Here is a 23825-nt window from a genome sequence, read left to right as displayed (position 1 = left end):
TTGTGCAACTACGCTGGTTTCAAAGATTTTACTGTAGAGGAGGAATGTAATCCATCTCCGGACCCATAAATGTCTAGGATGAGAGCATTGATGAGAAGAAAGCAGCAATGAGCACCTTGAGGGAAGGGTTCAATTGGGTTTCATGAACGGCATCTCCGGGTTCTGCAAGCAATTGGAACGAATCTGACCCCCCCGCCCCCTACGTCACTTTCTTCCCATTCACTTCCACAACTAATCAATTCAGGGAATTTTGCATTGGCATTTGGATATAACGAAGCCATTGCATGCCACATGTGCCCTTCCATGAGCAGGCATGAACTCTGAAGTTCTGTAAGCTGAGAGACACTTTTCAATTTAAGTCTGCCTGTCCCGTCAGGCATATGCATTTAATGCAATCAAACTCGTTAATTCAGACAAATTTGGCCACGCATGGGTTAATATGGAGAACTCTCGTCGCGAATGTATGACGACACCACCGCCACTAGGCACCCCACTGGTTCAAATGGGCACGAACGTACAGCAGCCTTGCGCTTGGCTTTTCTCAGGGGTAAACTTGCACCCCAAGTTCCTGTCAAGACCCTCGTGAGCACACGAAAAAAAAAAAAAAAAAAAAAAAAAAGAAAATGTTTGGGCCGCTCCCGCGGCGGCCATTTCCCATGTGGCAGCCCAAATGCACCTATTGAGGTGGGGACGCCTTCGGGTCGGAGACGGTCAGTCCCCCCTTTTACAGCGTTGAGGTTCTAGAGCACCAGGCGGGGAGTGTGCTTGTACCTATTTTGCTGGTAGGTACAGGAAGGAGGGTGGCACAGTGAGCTCTATGTCACGTCACCCTCTGTAACCCAGGACCGTGCGAACTGCACTGCCTCCAGATTGCTCACTGGTCCCTCATGCTCGTCTTTGTGTCAGCCTTTCCTGGCCATGTGGTTTCTCAACCTCGTTTGACTTGCCGCCGAAACAGAAGATGGCTGATCCGCCCACTGATCATCGGCAATGCACGTCATTGCCGGTGGAAAGAAAGCGCAGTACTATAGATCGGAAACGAATTGCTTCTAACTGATGGGACGATTGTCGCAAATGTGCTTGCAGTGGATACTGATGACAACAGCGTTGATGCGGTAGGGCAGGTTGTCTGAACGTCTCTCGCAAGAGGCCTTGTAGATGATTCAGTCCCTCTGGAACTTCCATTTTCACGGGGGACCTTTCACTAGAGCATGTCGAGCACCTGGATGCCTTGGAGCAGCAAGTCGGCAAGCTTCGCGTAAAGCAAGCAAGGCCGACAGACATGGGAGTTTTCTTGTGCAAGCCAGGGAGACGTACGTGGCGAGATGCCTGTGGCGATCTCACCCCAGTGTTTCTTCTGGATTTCAAGTTGACAAGCTGCCATAGTAACCTTCTCACATTTTTAAAAGGCCCCTGTTGAGGCAACCAAACTGATACCTTGGCGGAGCTCACATGTCGCCGTCCGTGACCCCTCCTTGCAATTGTTATAGCAGGGCCATTCATAAACACTGACAGCCGCGGCTTGCTATGCACGATTGGAGCATGCAGGAGAGTAAAGACTATCAGCAGCTGGATGGAGCAAAGTGGTGGAAAGGGGCACTGGCCTCCGAGCCATTCATTTGCTTACTATTCTGCCACCCCCCCCCCCCTCAGGTAATTTTTTTTTCTTCTTGAAACCGGGTTATAGCAATAGAATTTTTGGGTCATTTAACATTGCTTTGAGTGGGCTCGACGGTAAAGGCTACCTGCATTTGCTCTCTAACCCACAATGCCCACTTGTTGGCTCCACATGTTGTACAGATTGATGGAATTTGTGGAAAGCTGGGGTAAATGTCAACCACCACCCTTGGTTCAAATGCCCCTCAAAGCACTGTCTTACCGTCCTCCTCCTCCGCCTCCTCCTCCGTAGTAGCGGGCTCTCTCGTGGTCCAGCTCTGGGCAGTCACGGGCCCAGTGGCCAGTCCGACGGCAGCGGTAGCACTCATCAAAGCTCTGATAGCCCATACGGTCCTATTCAAGTTCCAACGAGGCAGAAAGATCCAGTCACCAACAAACACACATCAACTTCCCCATTGTCCAAAAGTCTGGAAACAACCTTATTAAAATCATCTCTGGTAGACATCACAACACGGACACTACTTGATATTTCAAATCACTTTAGAGCTAATGATCCATATGTAGAATTGAAGCCCTGCAGCAATCAAGTAATATCAATTTAGTAAAAATCCTGTGCATAGCCAATGTTTAGAGAAATAGTCTTGAAGATCCATGACAAAATGCATCGACATTCCAGCTAGCACCTTCATTTTTCACAGTGCGCTTAAGTATCAACTGGAAGATCAATGCATTTTGTCAAATTTTGAGAACATATTTCTCACAACTAGTATTAAATGTGAATTCTGCTAAAAGCCCCATTGTCCAGATGTTGGTGAAACAGACACTAAACTCATCCACAGTACTCAATTTTTTTTTAATACATTCAATAAATGGGGCTAAAGACTGGTCACTGTTGATTTCATACAGCCATCCCAAGTTGATGGGACAAACTCTCAGTGCATGGACGTGCAAAGGCAGACTTTAGTCGTAAACATGGCAATGTTGGACATTTCCTGCACTTTTCTTTAAAAACACTGACTTCAAACATTGTGTTCAAAATATTTTACTGCACCATGCTGCATGGTAAGCAGCTAAGTATGTTCAGTATAAAATGGCGGAATCCTCTAAAGGAGCCACACATTTTGTTGGCCAGATTTTGTCATAGCTTCTTTTCCTGTTAACAGCATTTCTGTAGCTAACTTTTGTGCCCCATTCTCTCCCCATGGACTGGTAGAGAACAGAACAAACTTAGCGAATTTCAACACGGTCATCGCAAAGACATCTCCATCACCTCTTTACTTGCAATTAAGAAGGAACATACCCGAGGTCTGTCTGGTGTCTGCCTAGTTTGCTGCGAACGCACATGAAAAGAAAGGGAACAGCAACCAAAATATGTGATGCAATCCACATTATGGGCTATGCAGCAATAGTGGTGTGTTAGTAGGACATTAAAATTAATGGCAATTTCGCATTGCTCGTACTCTGATAACATGCTCGATGGTAGTGATCGACAAACGGGTGCCAGTGAACACAGCCTACTTAACTGCAGTGTATAAACACAAGCATAGCCATATTTCATTTAATAGAACATTTTAGCTAATCCACAAACATAGAATCCTTTATGAAATAATGCGTTACTGGAGCCGTGGGCGCTGGTCAAAACCCTGGCAGTGACCCCTTGTGGTGCTTTGTCCAGTTACATATTTGAGGGGCTTTCTGTGGTATGCGAGTGACCTTGTCGAATAAAAATAAATGACTGGATATTAACAACTACTTTGCTACGGACACGAATTCATCAGCCAAAACAGACTATGCTAGGTCACTGCAAGAATAGCTTTGTTTCTTCCTGGTTTATGAACACACCACAAGATGGTGTCACCAACGCTTGCTTAAAGTGTCCAGTAAGCCTGTATTTCACAAAGGGTAATTTGTTTTCTGGGCAAGCTAAAACTCCAATATAACCAATACATGCTCAACTTCTCAACAAACATCTCCACTCAGGCTAACATTTCCTAAAAAAAAAAAATAGCATAATAGGTAACATTCAGCCGTTTCTCGCATGTCTCCATGTTTCAAAGCTAGATGCAGCAAGTTTGACAGCATTGTTGAATGTACTTTGCACCACCTCATTATCCAATACATGTGCTTCTGTTCAGCAGCTGCACGAAATCCTACCTGCGCTCCTAAATGCAATAGGGTGCAAAATTGGGCAAGTTGGTTCAAGTTCATTATGATGTCAGCACAAAGCGGGTAGCGACACGGAGATGCCCAGGACAAGTGCTTATTCTGTCCGCTTCCTTTTCTGTGTGTTGCCGTCCTACATGGGTGTTGCTTTTGGCAACTGCTTCTACTGAACAGTAACAGGTCTGGGTGCAAGGCACGCTATGTAATAGCTAAACTTATGTAAACATTTTGACAAAGACATTGGCCTGTCGTCAATAAGATTACAAGCATGGCATAAACTTGACATTTGCTCAACAAAAACACCACTGACTGCTACAAAATTTGGAGGAAAAAAGAAAAACTGATCACTGCCTAGGGGGACCATGGGTCTCGCCAGGCTGTTGATTCCACGTTTTACCAATAATTCCTTCCGGGGAGCTTTCTGGGAAAATAAATGCAACTGAAATGACACGCACATAAAACTGACACACAATGGCAAGGTTTCATATGCCACAACACAGGAGCACGCATTCCTAGTCAGGTGCGGTAATGACATTTAAGCACTGCACATTGCTGTACACTGTGCCAAGGTAATACAGACTTGTTTAAATAAGTGATGCAATCAGATTTGAATGCTGCATTGTGTTCTTGTCTGTCACTGACATCAACATATTTACCGATTAACTGCTTCTGAAAAAGCATTTCCTTCACTTTACTTGAACCAACTTAGACTTTCCCACTGCAATTCTACATTTACAATGGTTTACGTTGCTGTGCTGCAAATAAGCAGCGTACACACCGGTAAAATGATAGCAACCTTTGCATTCAGGTGCACATCATGCAGCAAGGAATACTAAAAGAAACTCCTAAATTATCATATTACTGCTCAACCCTATCACCAAAAAAACCTGTGACAAGCAGTACATTTAGAAGCAGCACGCGCAATGAAAATGTTTGTGGGATACACACCCACTTTATTAACAATATTTACCCTTAGAGACAATACACAACAGCACAAACCTTTTAACAGCAAAGACTGATAACGGATTGTTTTTAAGTCACAATGACTTACTCAGTGACTGACATTGCAGGTTTAAACAAACATTCAGAGTTTTATGTGCCAAAATCCCTATCACATTATGAGGCATGCCATAGTGAGGGACTTCAGATTTTAACCATCCAAGATTCTTTAATGTGCATGCAATGCACAGTATACGAGTACTCTTGCATTTTGCATCCATTGAAATGCAGCTGCCGAGGCCGGGCATCAAACCCATGACCTCATGCTTAGCAGCCCGAAGCCATACCACTATGGCATGTTACTATGTACAGTCGAACTCTACTATATGGAACCCGTCTACATCGAATTATCCTGTCTTCGAACAATTTCTGAACACTGTGGAGTTACAATGAGTACACATCCCAAAAGTTGTGCTTGTGTCGAACAAAAACAGCAGGGACTCCAGATATATACAACGTCAAACGGCACCAAAGTGCCGCCAGAAGCAGGCTTTCCCTCACGGCAGTGAGGAAACCCATCGACACATCCCAAAAGTGGTTTAGCCTGGCAGTGCGGCTCAACCACCCCGCTCTCCCTTCCGTAGCCGCGCCGTGTCGGATGAGTTGGCGACACTTGCCTGCAAAAAATGATCCTGGTCCGCCCATAGTGCTTGTTCAGACAGCCAATTAGAGACTCTTGTGCCTTCGTTGTGCAAGATGATGCAGGCCCGAGTTACCTCACCGCTTTTCTAGTTGTGTTTCTGCTTTATGGGCCTTCTCCTGCAGTGTTGGCGTGATGGCTAGCGCGAAGCGCACTAAACTTGCCTTTCGCCATGAAGCTTGAAATCGTAAAGCTGGATGTCACCACAGTGTGCAAAATTCCGAACTGCAATCGCAGCACGATCTTGAATAAGGGGGAAATTAGGGCTAAAGCGGACAAACGTCCTGGTGCCCATGGTGCACGACGCACACACACGGCCGTGATGTCGAGGCGGCCATGTACAAGTGCTTAATCCGAAACTGCTTCAGATGTGCCAGTATCCGCATGCCCTCTGATGACTGAAAATGCTTATGAGTGCGATGAAGCCATTGCCGGTGTCGCCGCATTATGGAGCGAGCTGTCACAATTTCCAGAAGCTGCTGACGGATTAACGGTCAATGAGTTTCGGAGTTCGGATGGTGATGTCGCGACCATGGAGAGCCAGAAAACGAAGGCTACAATGCTGACATTGTACTGAACACAAGTGAAAGCAGGCGTAATGAGGTAAGCGATGATAATTTTTTGCTCAAATCCTACGAGGCGATTGACGCACTCATAGTACAGTGCTTCTGCGCGATTGTGGAAGGTTGTGGCTTCAACTGCTCCAACTCTTGAGACAATGTGGAGAAGTGCGTGCTGTCGCAGGCAGCGAAATTGCCGAAGCGGAAAAAGATACAGGACTATTTCATGGAAAACTAAGCTAGTTTCATCAATCAAGTGCTATTATAATGGTACATGGTTTTATGACATCCAATTCTTGAGCAGGCTTATATCAAATTATGCCCTATATCAATTTATAGGCTTTTTTTGCGAATTCCATATAACCGGGTTCGACTGTATAACCTATGGCTACTTGCACTGTGCAAGAAGGTGGAGCAGCTACAATGACAATCCAATTTTTGTATGAACATTTGCTTTGCAATTTTTCTTCCCCCCAAATGGAACTTACTCTTCGAAAACCACGATGCAACAAATTCGTAAAATCACAGAACAAATGCAAATTTGTAAACTGGCAAAAACTGGTAAACTTTCCTGAACTTTTCATAAAGTTCAGGAAAGTTGGCAGGTATGTAGTGCACACTAGATGCTGTGTGAGCCTAGAGCAGAGTTCGTGGCAGTTATTGGGCACAATAAGGAGTTGTTCCCAAATATGTTCAGAACAACATAATTGCTCCCAAACAGGCTGTCAAGACACCATCGTAACCAGTGAACAAACTATATTTTACTCCACATTGAAAGCATTCAGTGAACTAACTACATTTGATAACCTCTGACCATCGAACACCACAAAAAGCATAGAGGATAAACTGGCCCAACTGGCCCATTGGGCTTGGTGGCCAGATGTACAAACAAATCTTTACTAAGCTTAGCCAGTTACCGCAGTTGCACGAATATTTTGGGAGTTCCGAAATTTCTGGCCTCAGAAAGCCATGTTACATTCGGGTTCATGACATGAATGTAATGGCTCCCCGTTTATTTTTCCCAGCACTTCAAACTGCAGTGGGCTAAATAAGCCACTAAGAAACCGCGTGATTGCTAAAGAAGGTGGAGCCCTCCTGCGCATGCTGCCGATGGCCCGGCTCTGCTTGCCATGCATGATCTCCCTGTCACACTTCGCACTGCACAAGAGCAGCAAGCTGGGAGTGGCAACCCTGCATTTTGCACAGGCTTCTTATTTAGAACGCTGTTAGTGCCTTGAGCAAGATGATTAGTGCTGTTGTGCAGACGCGTCAAGTGAGCCGTCTTTAAAGTTGCGTGGTGAATCACAGCGCAATCCATAAAAGGTCTTGCCCTGTTCGATTGTGTCACAGGCACTTCTGAAGTGCTGCCTATCAAATAACCTTGGTGAGTGGTGTCAAGGAGGATGCAGTTTTTTTTGCTGATGGCGACTTTTCACTTTATTTTGCGGTGGCTGTTTGCAGTAACAATTTGGGCGTTACATTGAGTTATTATGCAAGAAACTTTTTTTTAGACCGAAATTGTACGAGACCACATTTATTCATGGTCACATGGTTTACGTGCAAATACGGTAACTTAGGCATTGTATGCGATTTTACCACGAGCTTTAAAACTGCAGAAATGCCATTTTTATGCGAGTAAAGCCTTAAGGACCCCTTACCAAACTTAAAGTATAGTTTAGAAAATGAACAAAAAGCTCAATACGCGAACAAGTGATTGCATAAAAACAGTGAGTTAAGACAGAACAAGGATTAGAAAAGAAGTGCTCACCCTGGAGAAGTATTCTCAGTCATTCACTTTTGAGGATACAGTAACTTTTACAAGATTTCACACTACTAGAAAATTGTAGAGTGAAACCTCACAGCAGGTTGCGAGACAGTTGTGGAGGTCTCCAGATTAGGTTTGGCCATCTGGGATTCTTTGCACCGAGAAGCAATATCAAAATGTGGCAGCCTATAATCTAATCGACAATTTACATGACTAGCGCAGCATACGTTAGTGACTGGACTGTGGCCATAACATTTTTGGCAATGTGCTAAGGCAGCGCTGTTGGCACTGGGCTACCAATGCTGTCACCTGCTTCACTTACACGCCCGTTGCTGGGCTTGCAAAACCTCACCAAGTGATTGTATCCCCGAGAGTGAAAGACCGAAAACCCCACCTTTGTGCACTGCGCACTTTTTTTTTAGTAACATGATTTTTCATTTCTTGATAAACTAAGTCAAGTAGTAGTTCTGCCATGACTGAAAAAGGCAAGTGTGCATGAAAAGACAAAAGTGGACGCCAGCAGCCCCCTCACCTTGCCAGCTGACGGCCGGAAGGAGGGCCCACGGGCCCACTCCACCACCACGCTCTGGCCCCGGATCTCCCGGCCATTCTCGTACTTGACTGCGTCCTGCGGTGGGCCCAGCGCGCCCTTTCGGTCAGCGCCACTCGCCTCTATCACACACACACCGTAGAAGAGGGGCCCAGTCATCATCGCTGCTGGGCAGTGCTTGCCCCCTCCCCCATAACACCCACTCTGCTCCCGGCTGCCACCGAAAAGACCCCCGTGGAAATGTCACACGCACACACACGCATGTTGCATGCCAAATGCTTGGGTGAACATGCCACAGCCTCTCCTTTGCAAGCAGCTGCAGCAGGGCGTGCAAGCACAACGTCCAACGGGGAGAACATTCAACACCTTTTATCAACAGTGTCTGCACCGCCGTCCTGCTTTTCCATTTCGAGCTCTGTGTCGAATGCATGAAATTCCTCAATGTTTCCTACTTGACTCTTGCATTTCTGTCTGTAAAGGCCAAGAACTCGTTACAGGCAGGTGCAATGATTGCAGGGTTTTCTGTTCTGACTTATATTACACACCATGTGAGGAGCTTAACTCTTCAAAGCACTGAAGAGCACACAGCTATACATCTTGACATTTGTCATCAGCAGTGCTGTGTTCACATGGTCCTGGGCAATGTATGAACATAATTTATGCACATAAAAATGCCAGGGCTAAGCCAATGCAAGCACAACCTATGTGCACATTTAAGCCCAATGGCTCGACTGTAGCTCAAGCCATGCCATGTCAAGACAAGAGCTAGTGGTGTCATTTCTAGTCATTTTCAGCCTGATGTGATTATGGCTGATTTAAATATGCTTAGCTAACTTCCCAAGTGTATAACGCAGGAAATTGTCACAAATGAGCAATAATAATGCTGAATGGAAAGGAATGACTTCCCAAATAGCTGAGTTAATGGTGTATGGTGCGAAGTCGGTGACAAACCCAAACAGGATTAACCCTATGCAACCATGATAAAGCGAGATCGAGGAAAATTCACTAGATGGGGGAAATACTTCTCAAGTGGGATGGTAAGCTAGTCAGCTGATCAGGAAAGAGCCAGTCGGAAGAAAGGTGCTGGGTATAGTGAAAGGGAAATGCTTTCATTTTGAGCATCACTTCATCACAGGCACTGTAGACAGCATGCATGCCTGAACGCTGCATAAGACGAGTTACAGTTGACAGACACATCAGTGGAATATTTGCAAGCACAATTCTGGCATTGAATTCCTTCCGTTTGTGCCCATAACGATGACGACGGTAATAGCCAGTGCCATCGTCACATGTGCACATCACTTGACATGTGCTCACTCCTTCTCTACCATCGCTACCACCTGTACTACGGCACCAGCAGCTGATCGACAGTGGTCAAACAAGAAACATCTCCAGACCGAATGTTTGGAGTAGAGTACCGCTATCGAAGCACTGGCTTCGGTAACGTCTTTTGTTTGAATACTTTCGATCGCTTCTAAGTAACCATCTTCTTGTAATCCTCCAAGTTGTTACACCAGCACAAGTTTAACATAATGAAAAACGCTGAATAGAAAGGGACACCAATAAAACGAGTCTTAGCAGTCTAACCAACAAAGTACTGTCAAATCAGAACAAAGCTTTATCTATGCAGCCTATGCATTCAAAAGAAGGATGATGTATACCTTGCCGTAGCAAGCCACGTTTTCATTTTTTTTTTAATATGCAGCTTCTGCCAAGCAGAATGACAGGTGCAGAGGAATAGGCATTTGCAAGAGGTAACAGCACAACTTGAGGGGAGACAAAGGAGGAAGCAGACCGACACCCAGAGCTCATGCAACAAGAAGCAGAGCAGGCAATGCAGGAATGGCAACTTCAATGGCAGCTGGAGCAGAGTAGGCGGGCCACTAAAGAACGAAAACATACGGGGAGGGGCCGAAGGGACGCCAGTCGCTGCCGGTTGCCGAGGGGACGGATTTGGCACCATACACACGCACACGGCGGCTGCTTAATCGCTCATTTCTCTCTTTTTCTTTGCAAGCAATGGGTGCGGCTCTCGTCATGTGAACGTCACGAGGTAGGCAAGCGCGCGAGGAGGAAGGGCAGTCGAGTCGTGTCCGCACACAAAGGCAACACTCTCTCTCTCATCATCATCATGGCCGCCGCCGGCTGCCCAGTGTCGGTAGCGCTCGGTCAGTCGGCGTGGCTCTCACGTCGGTCGGTAGGCCAGAGCCCCCCTCTGTGTCAGAGCCGGTCGGGCGGTCTGTCCACTGGAATGAGCCAGCGGCTGGAGAAGGCACACTAGCACAGACCCACATGAGAGTGCTTTCTCCCGTACGACCAACAGTGGACCAAGCTTTTACTCCGCCCCCCTGCCCTCACCCCTTTTACCATCATCGGGGGTGTGTGCTTTATTGCAGTGTGTGCTGCTGCCAAGGTGGTAGACCCAGCTTTCGACTTGAAACAAAAATAAGGGCTAAGACTAGCCAACTTGTTTGGAAGATTGCGATTTATTTTATGTAGTTACCTGACGAGCAAGCAATTATGTTTCTCTGCTGGACTGAGTCCCAATCTTCAAGGGACCTTCAGCAGGTCTGGCTATATTGAGCTGACAAGCACAGCGCATACAATGTGCGCTCACATTTGTGTCTGCTAAGAATTACATTGCTATGCGCCACGGAAAGAGCTGAAATGTCATACTAAATGCAATTTTCCCTTCTTGTGGGCGCCGCTCTCCAAGGGGGAGCGGTGACTTACATCAGCAGGTGCACCTACATACGTCTATGTGTTGTGACATCGATCATATTGACAGTGAGAATTATTCAAGACCACATTTGTTATTTGTGTAATCTGTTGCTTCAATAGATGAAATAAAGTTTAGAGAAATAATAGAACACAAACCAAACGTCTGTGCGCTTTTGTTTTACTTAACACCGCAGCAAGACTGCTGTACTTCCGTTTCATCTGCTTGTTCCCCCCGTTGTGCAGTCTCGCGCACGCTAAGAGCAAAACTAATTTTCTACCGCGTTCCAGCGTGCAATCATGCTCTGTGATTGCTTGCATCTGCCTCGCCGTTCGTGCAGCCCTGAACTTTACTAGTCAGGTGTCCCCGTGCAAAGTACGCAAAACGAGACAATCGCTACAGCACGCGCACGCGATCGTCAGTGGAAGTGTGCCGTGCAACAAAAAAGCGAGAGAAAAAAAGAAAAAGAGGGGGGGAGAAACAAAAAGGTAGGGCCTATGACGTTAAACGTCAAGCGATCCTCCGGCTTTGGTATGGGACAACGCACGGAAGGAATTTTGCTGACGGGGCAAGTGAAGAGAGTGTCCTTGTTCACGGTGACGCTCAACTCCTGAAATCGTGGGTTCGTGGCACTGAAATAGTTCTATCTCTGCTATTAATGAACCAATTTGAAAACTTGTGGTAGAACGCTTCCAAGAGCCCACGAAACAACTTCCAGCGTATAACCAAATTCGCTATATGGCCAGTTAGGGCCCCTTTAAAAGGACGCTAAAGGCAAATATTAAGTCAAGCTAAACTGATAGATTAGTGCTTGAGAATTTATAAGGCGTCAATATTATCACGAACAGTGTTAATAATCAAGAAATTGAGGTAAATGCAGAACGTGATTAGAGACGCCCCCGGGAAATTAAAGTATTTGCCTGATGATGAAAGCACTCCTCAGTTAAATTCTGTCTCTGGTACTCAACCACTCGTTGCAAAAGGCATCCTTGTATTATAAGACGAATCAAAATGCTACTTGTCCAGTTCTATTAGAACTAATTGAAATTGCCCTTGGCGACGACGCAGGCAGTTGAAAGGTTTCTTTTTCGTTAGACTCCGTGCTGCCCATGCTTTCGCATTTCAGCATCGTTATTGCATAGTGCTGCACTGGTTGTGCTGGCTTGAAAAACTTACACAAACTGCAAGTAACAGAGAATTCAATTTCCATGTGATGTTGCAGGATGCCCAAATGGTCTACGCCGCTTGACCAAAAAGCAGCTGCAGCAGCGAATCCGCCGCTCTGTCTTGGCTCGGTACTGCCGTTTGTCGGGTGCAGTTTTGCTCACGGATGACAAAAAGGGTGGTAATGGCGTACGAAACGTCACGCCTCCCCCTGTTGAGTGGAGGGAGATTTGAATTTCAAAAAAGGTATTCGGACCCTTCCGATGCAATTTTCTTGTAAATGAACAAATGTTGCGAGGTTTATGGAATGGTATTAAAACAGTCCACATCTACTTAGTGTGCCTTTAGTGTTCCTTTAAGTCGCAAGATATCGAAAAAAATTTCCCCCTTAACACTGAGCTGCTCGATACGGTATAACAAGTGCGGGGCCTTGAACTTCAAATACAAAAACTCCCAAATAGGAATTTATGCTGCTTATGTGTGTAACAGCTTTGTAGGCTACAAGGCATCACTGTCACTCCGGGGTTCTTTACCGCTCGCCTGAAATATGAACACATCAGAATCTTCACACTTAGATCTTCCATTAAGCACAGCAGCTACATTTAAGGGTGCCGCAGAAAAAAAAAAAAAATTGTACGCATCTTGTACTTTCCATGGCTTGGGCAGCACACACTACAATAAAGCATAATGGTCAGTAATGTAACTTGTACAAGTTAAGACTTCTCCAAAAGCAATGAAATGGGCCAAATTTTGCTGCTGGCTCTGGCCAGACAGCAAGCAATGCTTAAAGTAAAACATTCTCAGCTATTTATCATCCACTGACTGGGCAATGACCAGCTGGATAATTGACGAGCATTTCCAGATAGCTGTAGCACACAGCTAGACCCCTGCCTTCAGTGAAGCAGCTGCTCTTCATCTGGTGCTACTTTTGGCAATTCCTCGGCGATCATTTTACAATCAGGCAATTTCACCACCACGCTCAATTTGTAAAGGGGCCTCTTTTAAACAGTTTATTCGACAATTCGAGGATAGAAAGCTGAACAGAAGTATATTTATAAGTATGGGACCAAGTTGTGCTTCACTGGAGCAATTCTCCCATTATGGGACCTTGCCAGTGAACCACTAGCAGCCCAAAGAGCACCATTCCAATTCCTTCTGGAGAAGCCCCTTTAAATCTGAGAATGTGTCCCCCCCACTTTCCAATCCCGCACAAACAGCAGCAACTTGGGTGTGCGCACCCAGGTGAAGTCGCACAGAGCACCCAGAAAGTCGGATGTGTCCTCCCTGTGCTCATCGTCTGTGCCGGCACAGCGGCCCGCCAAGGCTGTCCCGCTCTTATTGAAAGACTCCCCAAACCTCACTACAGCACAAGAGCGGAGGGCACCACTTACCTCGGCATCTCGGTGGTCCTCGTAATCCACAAAGGCATAAGCCATGCCTGTGCCTGAAACAAAAGCACAAGCAGTGGCGTGAACACCACACGGCAAAAGTATTGCAGTGCTGGGACAGTAGCCTGTAACACCAGCTTTCGGGGATACCTTTACTTTAGCAAGATTCTGTACCACTAGCACTAAGCGTGTCGGCATCCATGGGAAGGAGAACTCCCAGCAGTGAGCCATGAACGCTGTTGCTGTTAGTTGCTAGTTTGCCTGGCACTAGGCTTATGAACTCTCGCAAGAGTAAACAAAAGTAATCAATTAAAAAGCTCTAGGGGGTTCTGTATATGGAATGGTGCTTGCGTAATACCGGGCTAGTGGATACTAGCAGTGGCATGTTACGATTCATCATCTAACCACAATGCTTTGTAGACATATTTCCATGTTTTCCGAGTATGCATCGAAAAAAATTTAAAAGGCGACATGTTTCCAACTATGCCGCAACCGAAAATGTAAACTAGCAGCAAAGTAGAATACATTCAGTAACTACAATACATCTCCGTTTTGGTTGTGCACTGCGCCATCAATCCCGGCCGCTCACGTTCACACCTGTGCCAACCCACTCGTGTTTACAGGAACACCGGATACAAAATTCCAACATGGCCCCAGTATGTTCTTCCATCATGGTAACCAAATAGCAACACTAACTCTTATGCTGGCGAGGCACTCCTTCCCATATTTATTTAAATGTAAAAGAGCGACTATTGCCTCTGAAAACGACTGAATTTCGTTTCCCTGAATTTTGTACTCGCTGGTAAGTGACGTCGCAAATTTCAAAATACTTTGATTTCAACGTAGGAAGCAGTCTCGAGCAATGATATTTTGCACATCTGGTTCCTTTGGGATGCAATGCAGAATTGCATTGTTAACAAATAGTTAAATAGACCGAACTAGATGCAGTTTAAATTCATGATGTCACTGCAACCTAGTGTACGACCTTCTGGTTTCCCAGTGCCTTCTCGTGGTAGGAGTGGCTGCTTTTATATTGTGGAAGTGCAATTTACTACTACAGTTTAGCTTAACATTACTCTTTAAACACCTAAACGTGAGAAATTATTTCACCTGTATCAATACATTGTGCTTCTACAGTACCGGAAACGCTACTGTGCAAATAGGGTCCATAGGTCAGAAAAGATGGACTACAACAAATGAAACCAAGAAGGCTTTAAAATAATTGTTCAGTTTAAGCTGATTTAGTGTATTAACCTTTGCTGAAAACAAAAGGCAATCTCAAGCTTCGAACGTAGCCTTATGGCAATAAGGCTACAGTAAGTACATTGATCATGCAGCATCTTACGCAAACAAGGGTGGTCACACACAGTTGCAGAATTATTCAAGTGTTACATCTTTGAAGGTGTGGTTGCACTTTATCCATTAGGAGCTTGCTACTTCTATTTTAAATAGAAGAAAAGCAATTTACATACGCCATGTTTAACAGAACTAAACAATGGCTCTGTAAAATCCCCTCCCCCCTGCACGTTTCAATTAGCAATCATAATAAACAACCGGATACAATTGACCTTATTGACACGGCTTGAATTCCTTATGTAGCAAGACCGATGGGTGGCTGATGCAGTGATCTCTTATGTAAAAAAAAAAATTAAATTATGGGGCTTTACGTGCCAAAACCATTTTCTGATTATGAGGCACGCCGTAGTGGAGGACTCCGGAAATTTCGACCTCCTGGGGTTCTTTAACGTGCACGGGTGTTTTCGCATTTCGCCCCCATCGAAATGTGGCCGCCGTGGCCGGGATTCAATCCCGCGACCTTGTGCTCAGCAGCCTAACACCATAGCCACTGAGCAACCACGGCGGGTTTTTCTTTATGTGGAAGGCCTCTGCCATTTCACGGGTTAGCTGGTAAGTGCTCTTGAAGATGTAATCTGACTATCTTCGAAAACAGGATAACAGCTGCGATCCCTACATTAGGCGGCTAGATGTGCAGTTTCATAACGGCAAGTTGGGCCAGTTGGTTGGGATTCATAGCAAGGTTCGATACAGTGCAATTCAAGACAAGGACACAAGAAGGTATAAAACGATGACACGGCGCTGTGTCGTTTTATACCTTCTTTTGTATTTGTATTGCGTTGTAACGAACCTTACTATGAAGATGTGCTGCCAGGTGCTTTCTTAGCCTCATGTTGACACAACACCCAGACTGGCCCTACGTAAGCCTTACCTCACTTGAGCAGGATCATGTACACTATGCCCATTGCACAAACTACAAATTTTTTGGTGGGCTTATTATTGTGCTGCGATGGCTTCTTGCGGATATGCGAACAAATTGTCTGAAGCTTTTTTTTCACTGAAAGAAGAACCTCAACCTTATACCTAGTGCCTATATATTTTAATTTGTGTGATGTTCTATGTAGGTATGGAATGACAGCTATCTTATTATTTTTACGACAATCTTATCGGGTGATCTCACTATTTTCATTCGTTTTTATTTTTTTTTAAATATTAGGGCACACTGATTTGATGACATACTGAGGATAGCCTGCTTGTTCAAGCTTGCCGACCTGGTTGAGAAAGCTCGCTTTCACCATGTGTTCACATGATTTTTTAAAATGCAGAACCTATGCTGGTCATGATTCCTCTTTTCACAATTTTTGAATGGCCTGACCTGCAGTTAAGGGTTCTTGATCTAAGACATCTTTCAACAGCTTCATGTCTACTGGTACTACCAACCCAGGTCTATTAAACCTACCTTTAACTACAGGTCAGACCATCCAAAAATTGTAAAAAGAGGAATAATGATGACCAGCATAGGTTCCGCATTTAAAAAATAATGTCAACACATGATGAAAACGAGCTTTCTCAACCAGACTGACAAGCTTGAACAAGCAGGCTATCTATCCTCAGTCTGTCATTAAATCAGTGTGCACAACACTTTCAAAGAAATGAAAACCAATGAAAACAGTCAGATCAGCCGGGAAGATCGTCGTAAAAATAATAAAATAACCGTCGTTCCGTACCTACATAGAACACCACACAAATTAAAACATAGGCAATAGGAATAAGGTTGTGATTCAGCGAAAAAAAAAAAGTTTGACAATTTGTTTGCATATTCGCAGGAAGCAATCGCAGTGCAATATTAATCCCATCAAAAGATGTGTACTTTGTGCGATGAGCATAGTGTACATGATCCTGCTTAAGTGAAGTAAGGTTTACGTAGGCCAGTCTGGGCATTGTGTCGTGGCACAAAGAAAGCACCTGGCGGAACATATTTAATCAAGAATGACACATCTAGCTGCCCAATGTAGGTATTGCGGCTGTTATCCTGTTTTCGAAGATGCTCAGATTATGTTCAAAAGCACTAACCAGTCAAGCCGTGAAATGGCAGTGCCTTCTACATAAAGAAAAGAGGAGATCACTGCGTCAGCCACCTCTTGGTCTTGCTACATAAGGAATTCAAGTTTGTTGATTTGAAGACTTTCTTTAACTTTTATCGTTGCCTTTCAAATGATCAAACCTGTGAGCCTTGACATGCATGCACAGCCGTCCTACTAGATTTTTGTGCGCATATATCTGTTTCCTTTCAAGAACATTTTTCAGTTGTGAGTAAGCGCCTCGTCCTGTTTGTGCTCTTCGTTCTCGCCTTTGTGCGCTTTCACAGTTTCAAAAATTCGAAGAAGCCCTATCGAAAAAAGAAAAAAGTGAGGTCCAACTAGATGAACAAGTATTCTACGCGTGGGTAAACATGAATAGTAAGGAAGTGCGTCAAGTGTTCGTCTGCTTAATGCTCGGCCACAGATTGCCAAGGCAGCGCGGATTGTAAACACCATCGGAAAAAAATTGGAGGTCGCTTAAGCTCTGCCTTTAGCAGTGGAATGCGATAGCCTTCGAATATCTGGCTGCTTGTCACGCTTCCCGGCAGCTTTCTTGCTTTTGCGCGGAGGCGAGCGCGATGAACAGTTTTGTTGCCAGGAATCGAACGGGTCGCACCGCTCTATGAGGCAGAAACGCAGGAAAAGGGGTTTGTGTCCGAGTTTCTGCGCTACAGAAGCACGTTTTCTGGTATATTCAAATTAAACTGCGAAGCTATTATGTCTCGGTTGTGTTCAGGTCGCACTTAACCAGTTTTCTGACGCATTTTACTTTGAGAAATTCAATGGATGGATGGATGGATGGATGGATGGATGATTGTGGCTCAACCCTTTGAATCGGGCAGCGGCGGCGCGCGCCACCTAGCCTTTAATGGTTCTATATGCATGCATACCTATGTATTTACTCCTTTACTTTTGCGTTGATATTGTCCACCAATCAGATAGCCTCCGTTTAGTTATTTCTACCTGTTCAAAGTCTATTCTACTTTCACTGTCTTTAAAACCCAAGGCCTTGAATAGTTCCCCGTTAGATTCAACTGCAGGGTGAAGTTGTTTACAAGCAAGTATCAGGTGTTCAGCCGTTTCCTCCTCCTCTCTACACGCCTCGCACACCAAATCTATCTCCTGGTATCTGGCTCGGTACGTTTTAGTCCTCAGTACACCTGTCCTGGCTTCGAACAACAATGAGCTTCCCTTAGAGTTATCGTAAATATTTTCTTTGGCTATTTCTTGCTTAAACGTCCTGTATGTCTCCAATGCCGATTTGGTTTGCATCTCTGTACTCCACATACCCCTCTCTGCCTCCTTAACCTTTTTCTTGACAGATGATTCCTTACTTGTTCCCCTGCTACTGCCCAAGTATTTGCTTGTCAATTTTCTAGTTCGCTTCCTCCACCTCGTGTCAACATTCCTCGTGTATAAGTAACTGAAAACCTTCCTAGCCCACCGAATTTCCCCCATTTTTCTCAATCGCTCCTCAAATGCTATCTTGCTACTAGCCTCTCTGCCCTCGAAAGAAGACCATCCCAGATCCCCCTGCACTCCAAGATTTGGTGTCTTGCCATGTGCTCCCAGAGCGAGCCTACCCACACCACGTTGCCTAATTTCCAACTGTTGCCGGGTCTCTGTTCTAATACATAGAACTGCATTGGCAAAAGTCAGGCCTGGTACCATTACCACCTTCTATATCCCTCGTACTACCTCGTACCTATTGTAGTTCCACAGTGCCCTACTCTTCATAATCGCTGCACTTCTGTTACCTTTAGTCGTTAGATATTTTTCGTACTCTGTCAGATACTCAATGCCATTATTTATCCACACCCCAGTAACGCCTCTGCGCGTTACTGAAGTAATTCAGTAACGCCTCTGCGCCACGCGGAGGGCCTTCGTGGTTGTGGTTCGGGATGACTTTTCGCTACACGGGGCTCTCTACTCTATCGCGTTAATATGTTAAAATCCTAACCGGAGCCCGCATCGAACACTGCGTAGGCGCCGGGCCACAACACCGAACGCCTGAGACGCATAGTGAAGGGTGTTCGTACAATATGGGCGCCGGCTTTGATCATGCACACGTCGCACATCAATTCGCGCGCCGAAATGTCCGCTAGTCAATTAAAGGGCAAAGCGCAAACATCTGCGCTGTGTGCATAGTTCTCGAACACTACAGAACCAGACCTCAAGTTCATCAGCGACGGGCGAGAAACCTTACAACTCGATGCCGACGCGCTCAATTCGCTATGCGATAAGACAGACACAAATCAAGCTTCAGAACAATTAAACACGGCCAGGCAACGCAGTCGAACATTCTGCTCGGGCAGCCATCTTGGACTGCGAAGCTTTGTTCCAGTAGAGAAGCACACTCCGGCACCGGCAATGCAATACGTCTCGAAATAAAAAAAAATGAAAAAATGCGCTGTTTCCTAACGCTTAGAACACGAGAATAGTCATACTATGTAAATGCATCCCCACGAGATCAATTAGTAAGCGAACGCTGGTGGTACAGCGCGAGACCGGGCGCTCGAACACGCGCAAGGCTTAACAAGCGGTCGCGCTACTCACCGTACTTGACGTCGCACCGAAGAAGACGACCGTACCGTTCAAATACTTGCTCCACGTCCCTTTCTCTGGTGTCTAACGGCAAGCGGCCGATGAACAACTGTCCGCGACCAGACATTTTTGAAGAGCTTCGTGCCCGGGTTCCTAACGAAGCGCAGTACACGCTCACAGCAACACCCCGTACCCGATGCCGCCACAAATTCTACTGCGCCGTTGCCACTGTCCGCCGCCGCCAGTCGCCACTATCGCCCCTCTGGCGCGCGTGCCGCCCGTGCAAATCCACCTTGCCCGTGCCACCGCTCTCCAAACCCAAACCACATAGAAAGCCCAAACTGCCACCAGAGGTCCACTACGTAGGGCGCGGGGGCTCGCGGCTGCATCTCGGGTACGGTCTCTCAGGTCGGGCGGGACGCGCGTCCCAGATGCGTGCGTAGAATCCGAGGTTTCCGAGGCGGCTGGGAGAAAAGAACGTTCCGAACGGTCACGGTCATCGCGAAGTCCAAGATAACCCAAGCCCAATGCAACCGAGGGACGCTTAAAGGTATTTTGTTGCCCCAGGCAAAGTCAATTATAACTAATGTGCCCCTATCCACTCTGGAGCCTGTGTATTATATTGAAAAATCCACGCGTCACTTTCTGAAGCATTAGTGGTAATTGCAATGGAAACGACATTACGCAGATGCAACGCACATTTCGGAGTTACGTGAAGCCAAGTTTTCGTGAAGCGCACATTTCGTTGCTGAGTCACCGGAGTAAACTGGCGCGCGCGCATGTGCTCTCGAGACTCGCGCACCCGTGGTACGCAATGTGACAACTCTTTTATTGTTCTGTGTTTTTTCATTTGATAATTTACCGCCTGCTGCTTAGCCATAGCATGGAAATCATCGTCATTATCACCACGTTGCGATCGTCCCATGCAAAGAGCTTGTTGGCATTTGCACGTTAGAAGAATCCGTGCGATTGTGGCATTAGGGGACTCGCTGTTTCATTTGTCGGAAATAGAAATGATCGAGCATGACAGGGTCTCGAATATTTCGCTACGCCTCTTCGAAAAAGAAAAGGTCTTCCGCGCACCGCTGCGCTGGTCTTGGTCAAATTTTGCAGAACGATCGCATTTTGGCGTCGACTTCGTACAGTATAACACTCGGCACAGTTAATTGCCTGGTTTTTGACAAAAAGAAGTCCAAACTCGCCTGCCCTGATCGGGATGCGAACTGCTGTCGCGACGGCGCATGGATGGATGGAAAGTAGGAGCGTCCCCTTGGATGGATGGCGGCTACACCCTTTGTAACGGGCGGCGGCTGGCGCCACCTAGCCTTTTGCTCCCCCTCCTATTTTTTCCCTTTCTTTATATCCTCTTCTCCTTAAACTAGTTTTCACTCCCCTCCTCCCCCAAAATAACTATCTAAAAAGGTATAGGAAACATTATCTCCCCGATTTAAGGTGTTATCTCTCCCTTGACTTCCTCCACCAATTCTCTAGCGTCCCCTTTGCTACTGCCACTCTTTTCTCGTCTATTTGCCCTCGTTCCCCGGGAAATCCCAATGCCCCTTCCATATCTGCCACTGTTCCCTCTGCCAGAGTCGGGCGAAGGTCTGTGCATCTCAGCACTATATGCTCAGTGGTCTCCATTTCGGCTCCGCAAGCTGTGCACCAAAGGTCCACGTCTTCAAATTTAGCCCTGTATGTTTTCGTTCCCAAAACCCCCGTCCTAGCTTCGAATAATAGTGAGCTGCCCCGCGAGTTATCAAATAAGAGCTCTCTCTTGATCTCCTGTTTCTGTGACCTATACATAGATAGCGCTGGCTTTCCGAGCATCCTTTCTTCCCACATTTCTCTTTCCATTTCCTTCACCTCCTTTCCCACACTAGAACCATGTTGGACCCCCTCCCTCGGCTGTAGGTATCTATTCCTCAGCTACCTCGTTCTGAGTGTCCACTTTGTGTTCAAACTTTCCATGTATAGATATTTGTACACAATTCCTGCCAACCTTTTTTCCTCCAGTGCTGGGAGTCTCTGTTCATATTTTAGCTTACTTATTGCCTCTCTACCTTCGAATGACGTCCATCCCATGTCCCCCTGCACTCCCTCATTAGGGGTGTTCCCGTGCGCTCCTAAGGCCAACCTGCCCACACTTCTCTGTCTCGTTTCCATACATGCCTGAACTTCCGATTTCATGCACAGTACTGAATTTCCGAATGTGATGCCAGGTGCCATAACCCCTTTCCATACGCCTCTAACCACCTTGTACCTATTATTGTTCCATAGTGCCTTGTGTTTCATTACAGCTGAGTTCCTTTTCACTTTTTCAATCATGTCTTCCTGTTCTTCCAAGTACTTTTTGCCCTCGTTTAGCCATATGCCCAAATACTTGTATTTTTCAACATGATCAGTCTTAGTGCTTTGTATTTCCAATGGTTCCCCCCTTTCTTCATTGTATACTATTATCCCAGATTTCTCTCTACTGAATTGCAGTCCCAATTTTTCTCCCTCCTCTCCACATATGCTCATTAGTTCCTGTAGCCCTACTCGGGTGTCAGCAAGCAGTACAATATCATCTGCATACATCAGTCCGGCTAGTACTTGAGCTACCTTCTGCCCTTCCAGCATATAGCTTATGTCGGTTCCTATTGTGCTCTGTTCTAGTTTCTTTTCCATTTGGCTCATGTAAATCATAAAAAGCAGGGGCGACAATAGACAGCCCTGCCTGAGACCTCTTCTTATTTTAGCTGGCTTTGTAGTTTCCCCCTCCCATGTTATCTCTACCTCATTATCTGTATAAACTTGTTGTAGGAACCCAATCATCTTTCTATCTAGACCATATTCCCTCAACTGGTTCCATAACTTTTCTCGGTTCCTAATGTCGGTTCCTATTGTGCTCTGTTCTAGTTTCTTTTCCATTTGGCTCATGTAAATCATAAAAAGCAGGGGCGACAATAGACAGCCCTGCCTGAGACCTCTTCTTATTTTAGCTGGCTTTGTAGTTTCCCCCTCCCATGTTATCTCTACCTCATTATCTGTATAAACTTGTTGTAGGAACCCAATCATCTTTCTATCTAGACCATATTCCCTCAACTGGTTCCATAACTTTTCTCGGTTTACATTATTACAGGCTCCTCTAATGTCTAAAAAAGCTATACATAGCGGCTTCTGCCTGGCTGCCGCTATCTCTATGCACTGTGTTATAACAAATAAATTATCATCTAGCCTCCTGTTCCTTCTAAATCCATTCTGCAGTTCTCCCAAGATCTCTTCACGTTCTGCCCATTCCTCCATTCTCTTTTTCACCATCTGCGTTGCTACTCTGTATATGACTGATGTGACAGTTATTGGCCTGTAGGATTTAATGTTGTCCTTGCTTCCCTTACCTTTGTAAACTAATATCATTCTGCTTGATTTCCAGTCCTGTGGAACATCTCCCCCTACTACTATTTGTTCGATAAGTTGTCGTAGTTTTAATTTACTTTTCTGGCCTAATATGCTTATCAGTTTCATAGGTATGCCATCAGGTCCTGTCGCTGTTCCCACGGGGACCTTGTGTTCAATTCTGTCCCATTCCTTACTTGTCATCCCTCTGTACTCCACCTCTAATTCTGTCCTGATGTTGTCATTGTTCTCCATTTCGCTACCCACTGGCTCTGCAAATGCTGCCTCTATTGTTAACCTAATATATTCCTGAGCTTCCTCTCCCTCTACCTTTGTTCCTTCTGGTGTGGTCAGTGAGTGCTGAACCACCTCTGTATTCTTTGTTGCCTTATGTGTTCCCCAAATTTCTTAGAGGCATTTCTGTCTTTTTTTTCGTATCTCTAACAACCACTGTACCCCAACTTTTGCTATCTTGGCTTGAATTAATGCCAATGCTTCTCTTCTCATTGCAAGCATAGTCCTTACACTTTTTTTCTGGTCACGAAACTGCCGCCTCAGTTTCATATAGAGCCAGCGCCCGCCGCTAGAGGCGCAACCGTGCATGAGAGGGCATGCGAACGCCGCTACCGCTCTGGTTGTGTGTGGAGCAGCCTCAGTATTCTAGCTTTCTCAACCATCGCTTTAGTTTCACGTAACTATTTTTAACATTGGCTATGCTTAAATTACTGCCTGAGCGCGTCTTCTGCCTTAATATGAGCGCCCGGGACGAAACGCTTTAGTTTCACGTAACTATTTTTAACATTGGCTATGCTTAAATTACTGCCTGAGCGCGTCTTCTGCCTTAATATGAGCGCCCGGGACGAAAAAAAAGCTGCTCATAACATGGAGCTTGCGGCGGTCTCACTCCCCCCCCCCCCCAAAAAAAAAGAAGAAAAAGAAAAAAATCGGAGATTTTAAGAGCCAG

General features: G+C 45.7%; 2 protein-coding genes across 13 annotated transcripts in view; one reads left to right on the top strand and one right to left on the bottom strand.

Moving 5' to 3' along the window:
- The window catches only part of LOC142580051 (uncharacterized), a 45725-nt gene extending 25977 nt beyond the window's left edge, over positions 1-19748 (bottom strand). For 3 of the 9 annotated variants that reach the window (XM_075690818.1, XM_075690810.1, XM_075690811.1), the window contains exons 1-6: positions 19499-19585; positions 13569-13621; positions 10197-10540; positions 8277-8372; positions 2918-2947; positions 1880-2010 (exon numbers count right to left, since the gene is read on the bottom strand). In XM_075690818.1, the coding sequence (XP_075546933.1) occupies positions 1880-2010; positions 2918-2947; positions 8277-8372; positions 10197-10333 (394 nt within the window). In that variant the 5' untranslated portion in view covers positions 10334-10540; positions 13569-13621; positions 19499-19585. Of the gene's footprint in view, positions 1-1879; positions 2011-2917; positions 2948-8276; positions 8417-10196; positions 10541-13568; positions 13622-19498 lie in introns of all 9 variants that reach the window. The other 6 variants (XM_075690816.1, XM_075690814.1, XM_075690813.1 and 3 more) reach the window with 6 other exon arrangements.
- An 80-nt stretch (positions 19749-19828) lies between these two features.
- Positions 19829-23825, top strand: part of LOC142580050 (2-Hydroxyacid oxidase 1-like) — a 134551-nt gene continuing 130554 nt past the window's right edge. For 3 of the 4 annotated variants that reach the window (XM_075690808.1, XM_075690802.1, XM_075690804.1), the window contains exon 1: positions 19830-20036. The gene's annotated coding sequence lies outside the window, so the exon portion shown is untranslated. Of the gene's footprint in view, positions 20037-23825 lie in introns of all 4 variants that reach the window. The other variant, XM_075690807.1, reaches the window with a different exon arrangement.

This window comes from Dermacentor variabilis, chromosome 4, assembly GCF_050947875.1.
Source record: "Dermacentor variabilis isolate Ectoservices chromosome 4, ASM5094787v1, whole genome shotgun sequence".
Lineage (NCBI taxonomy): Eukaryota > Metazoa > Arthropoda > Arachnida > Ixodida > Ixodidae > Dermacentor > Dermacentor variabilis.
The sequence above is the reverse complement of the archived record's forward strand: the minus strand, read 5'-3'. Positions and strand labels throughout refer to the sequence as shown.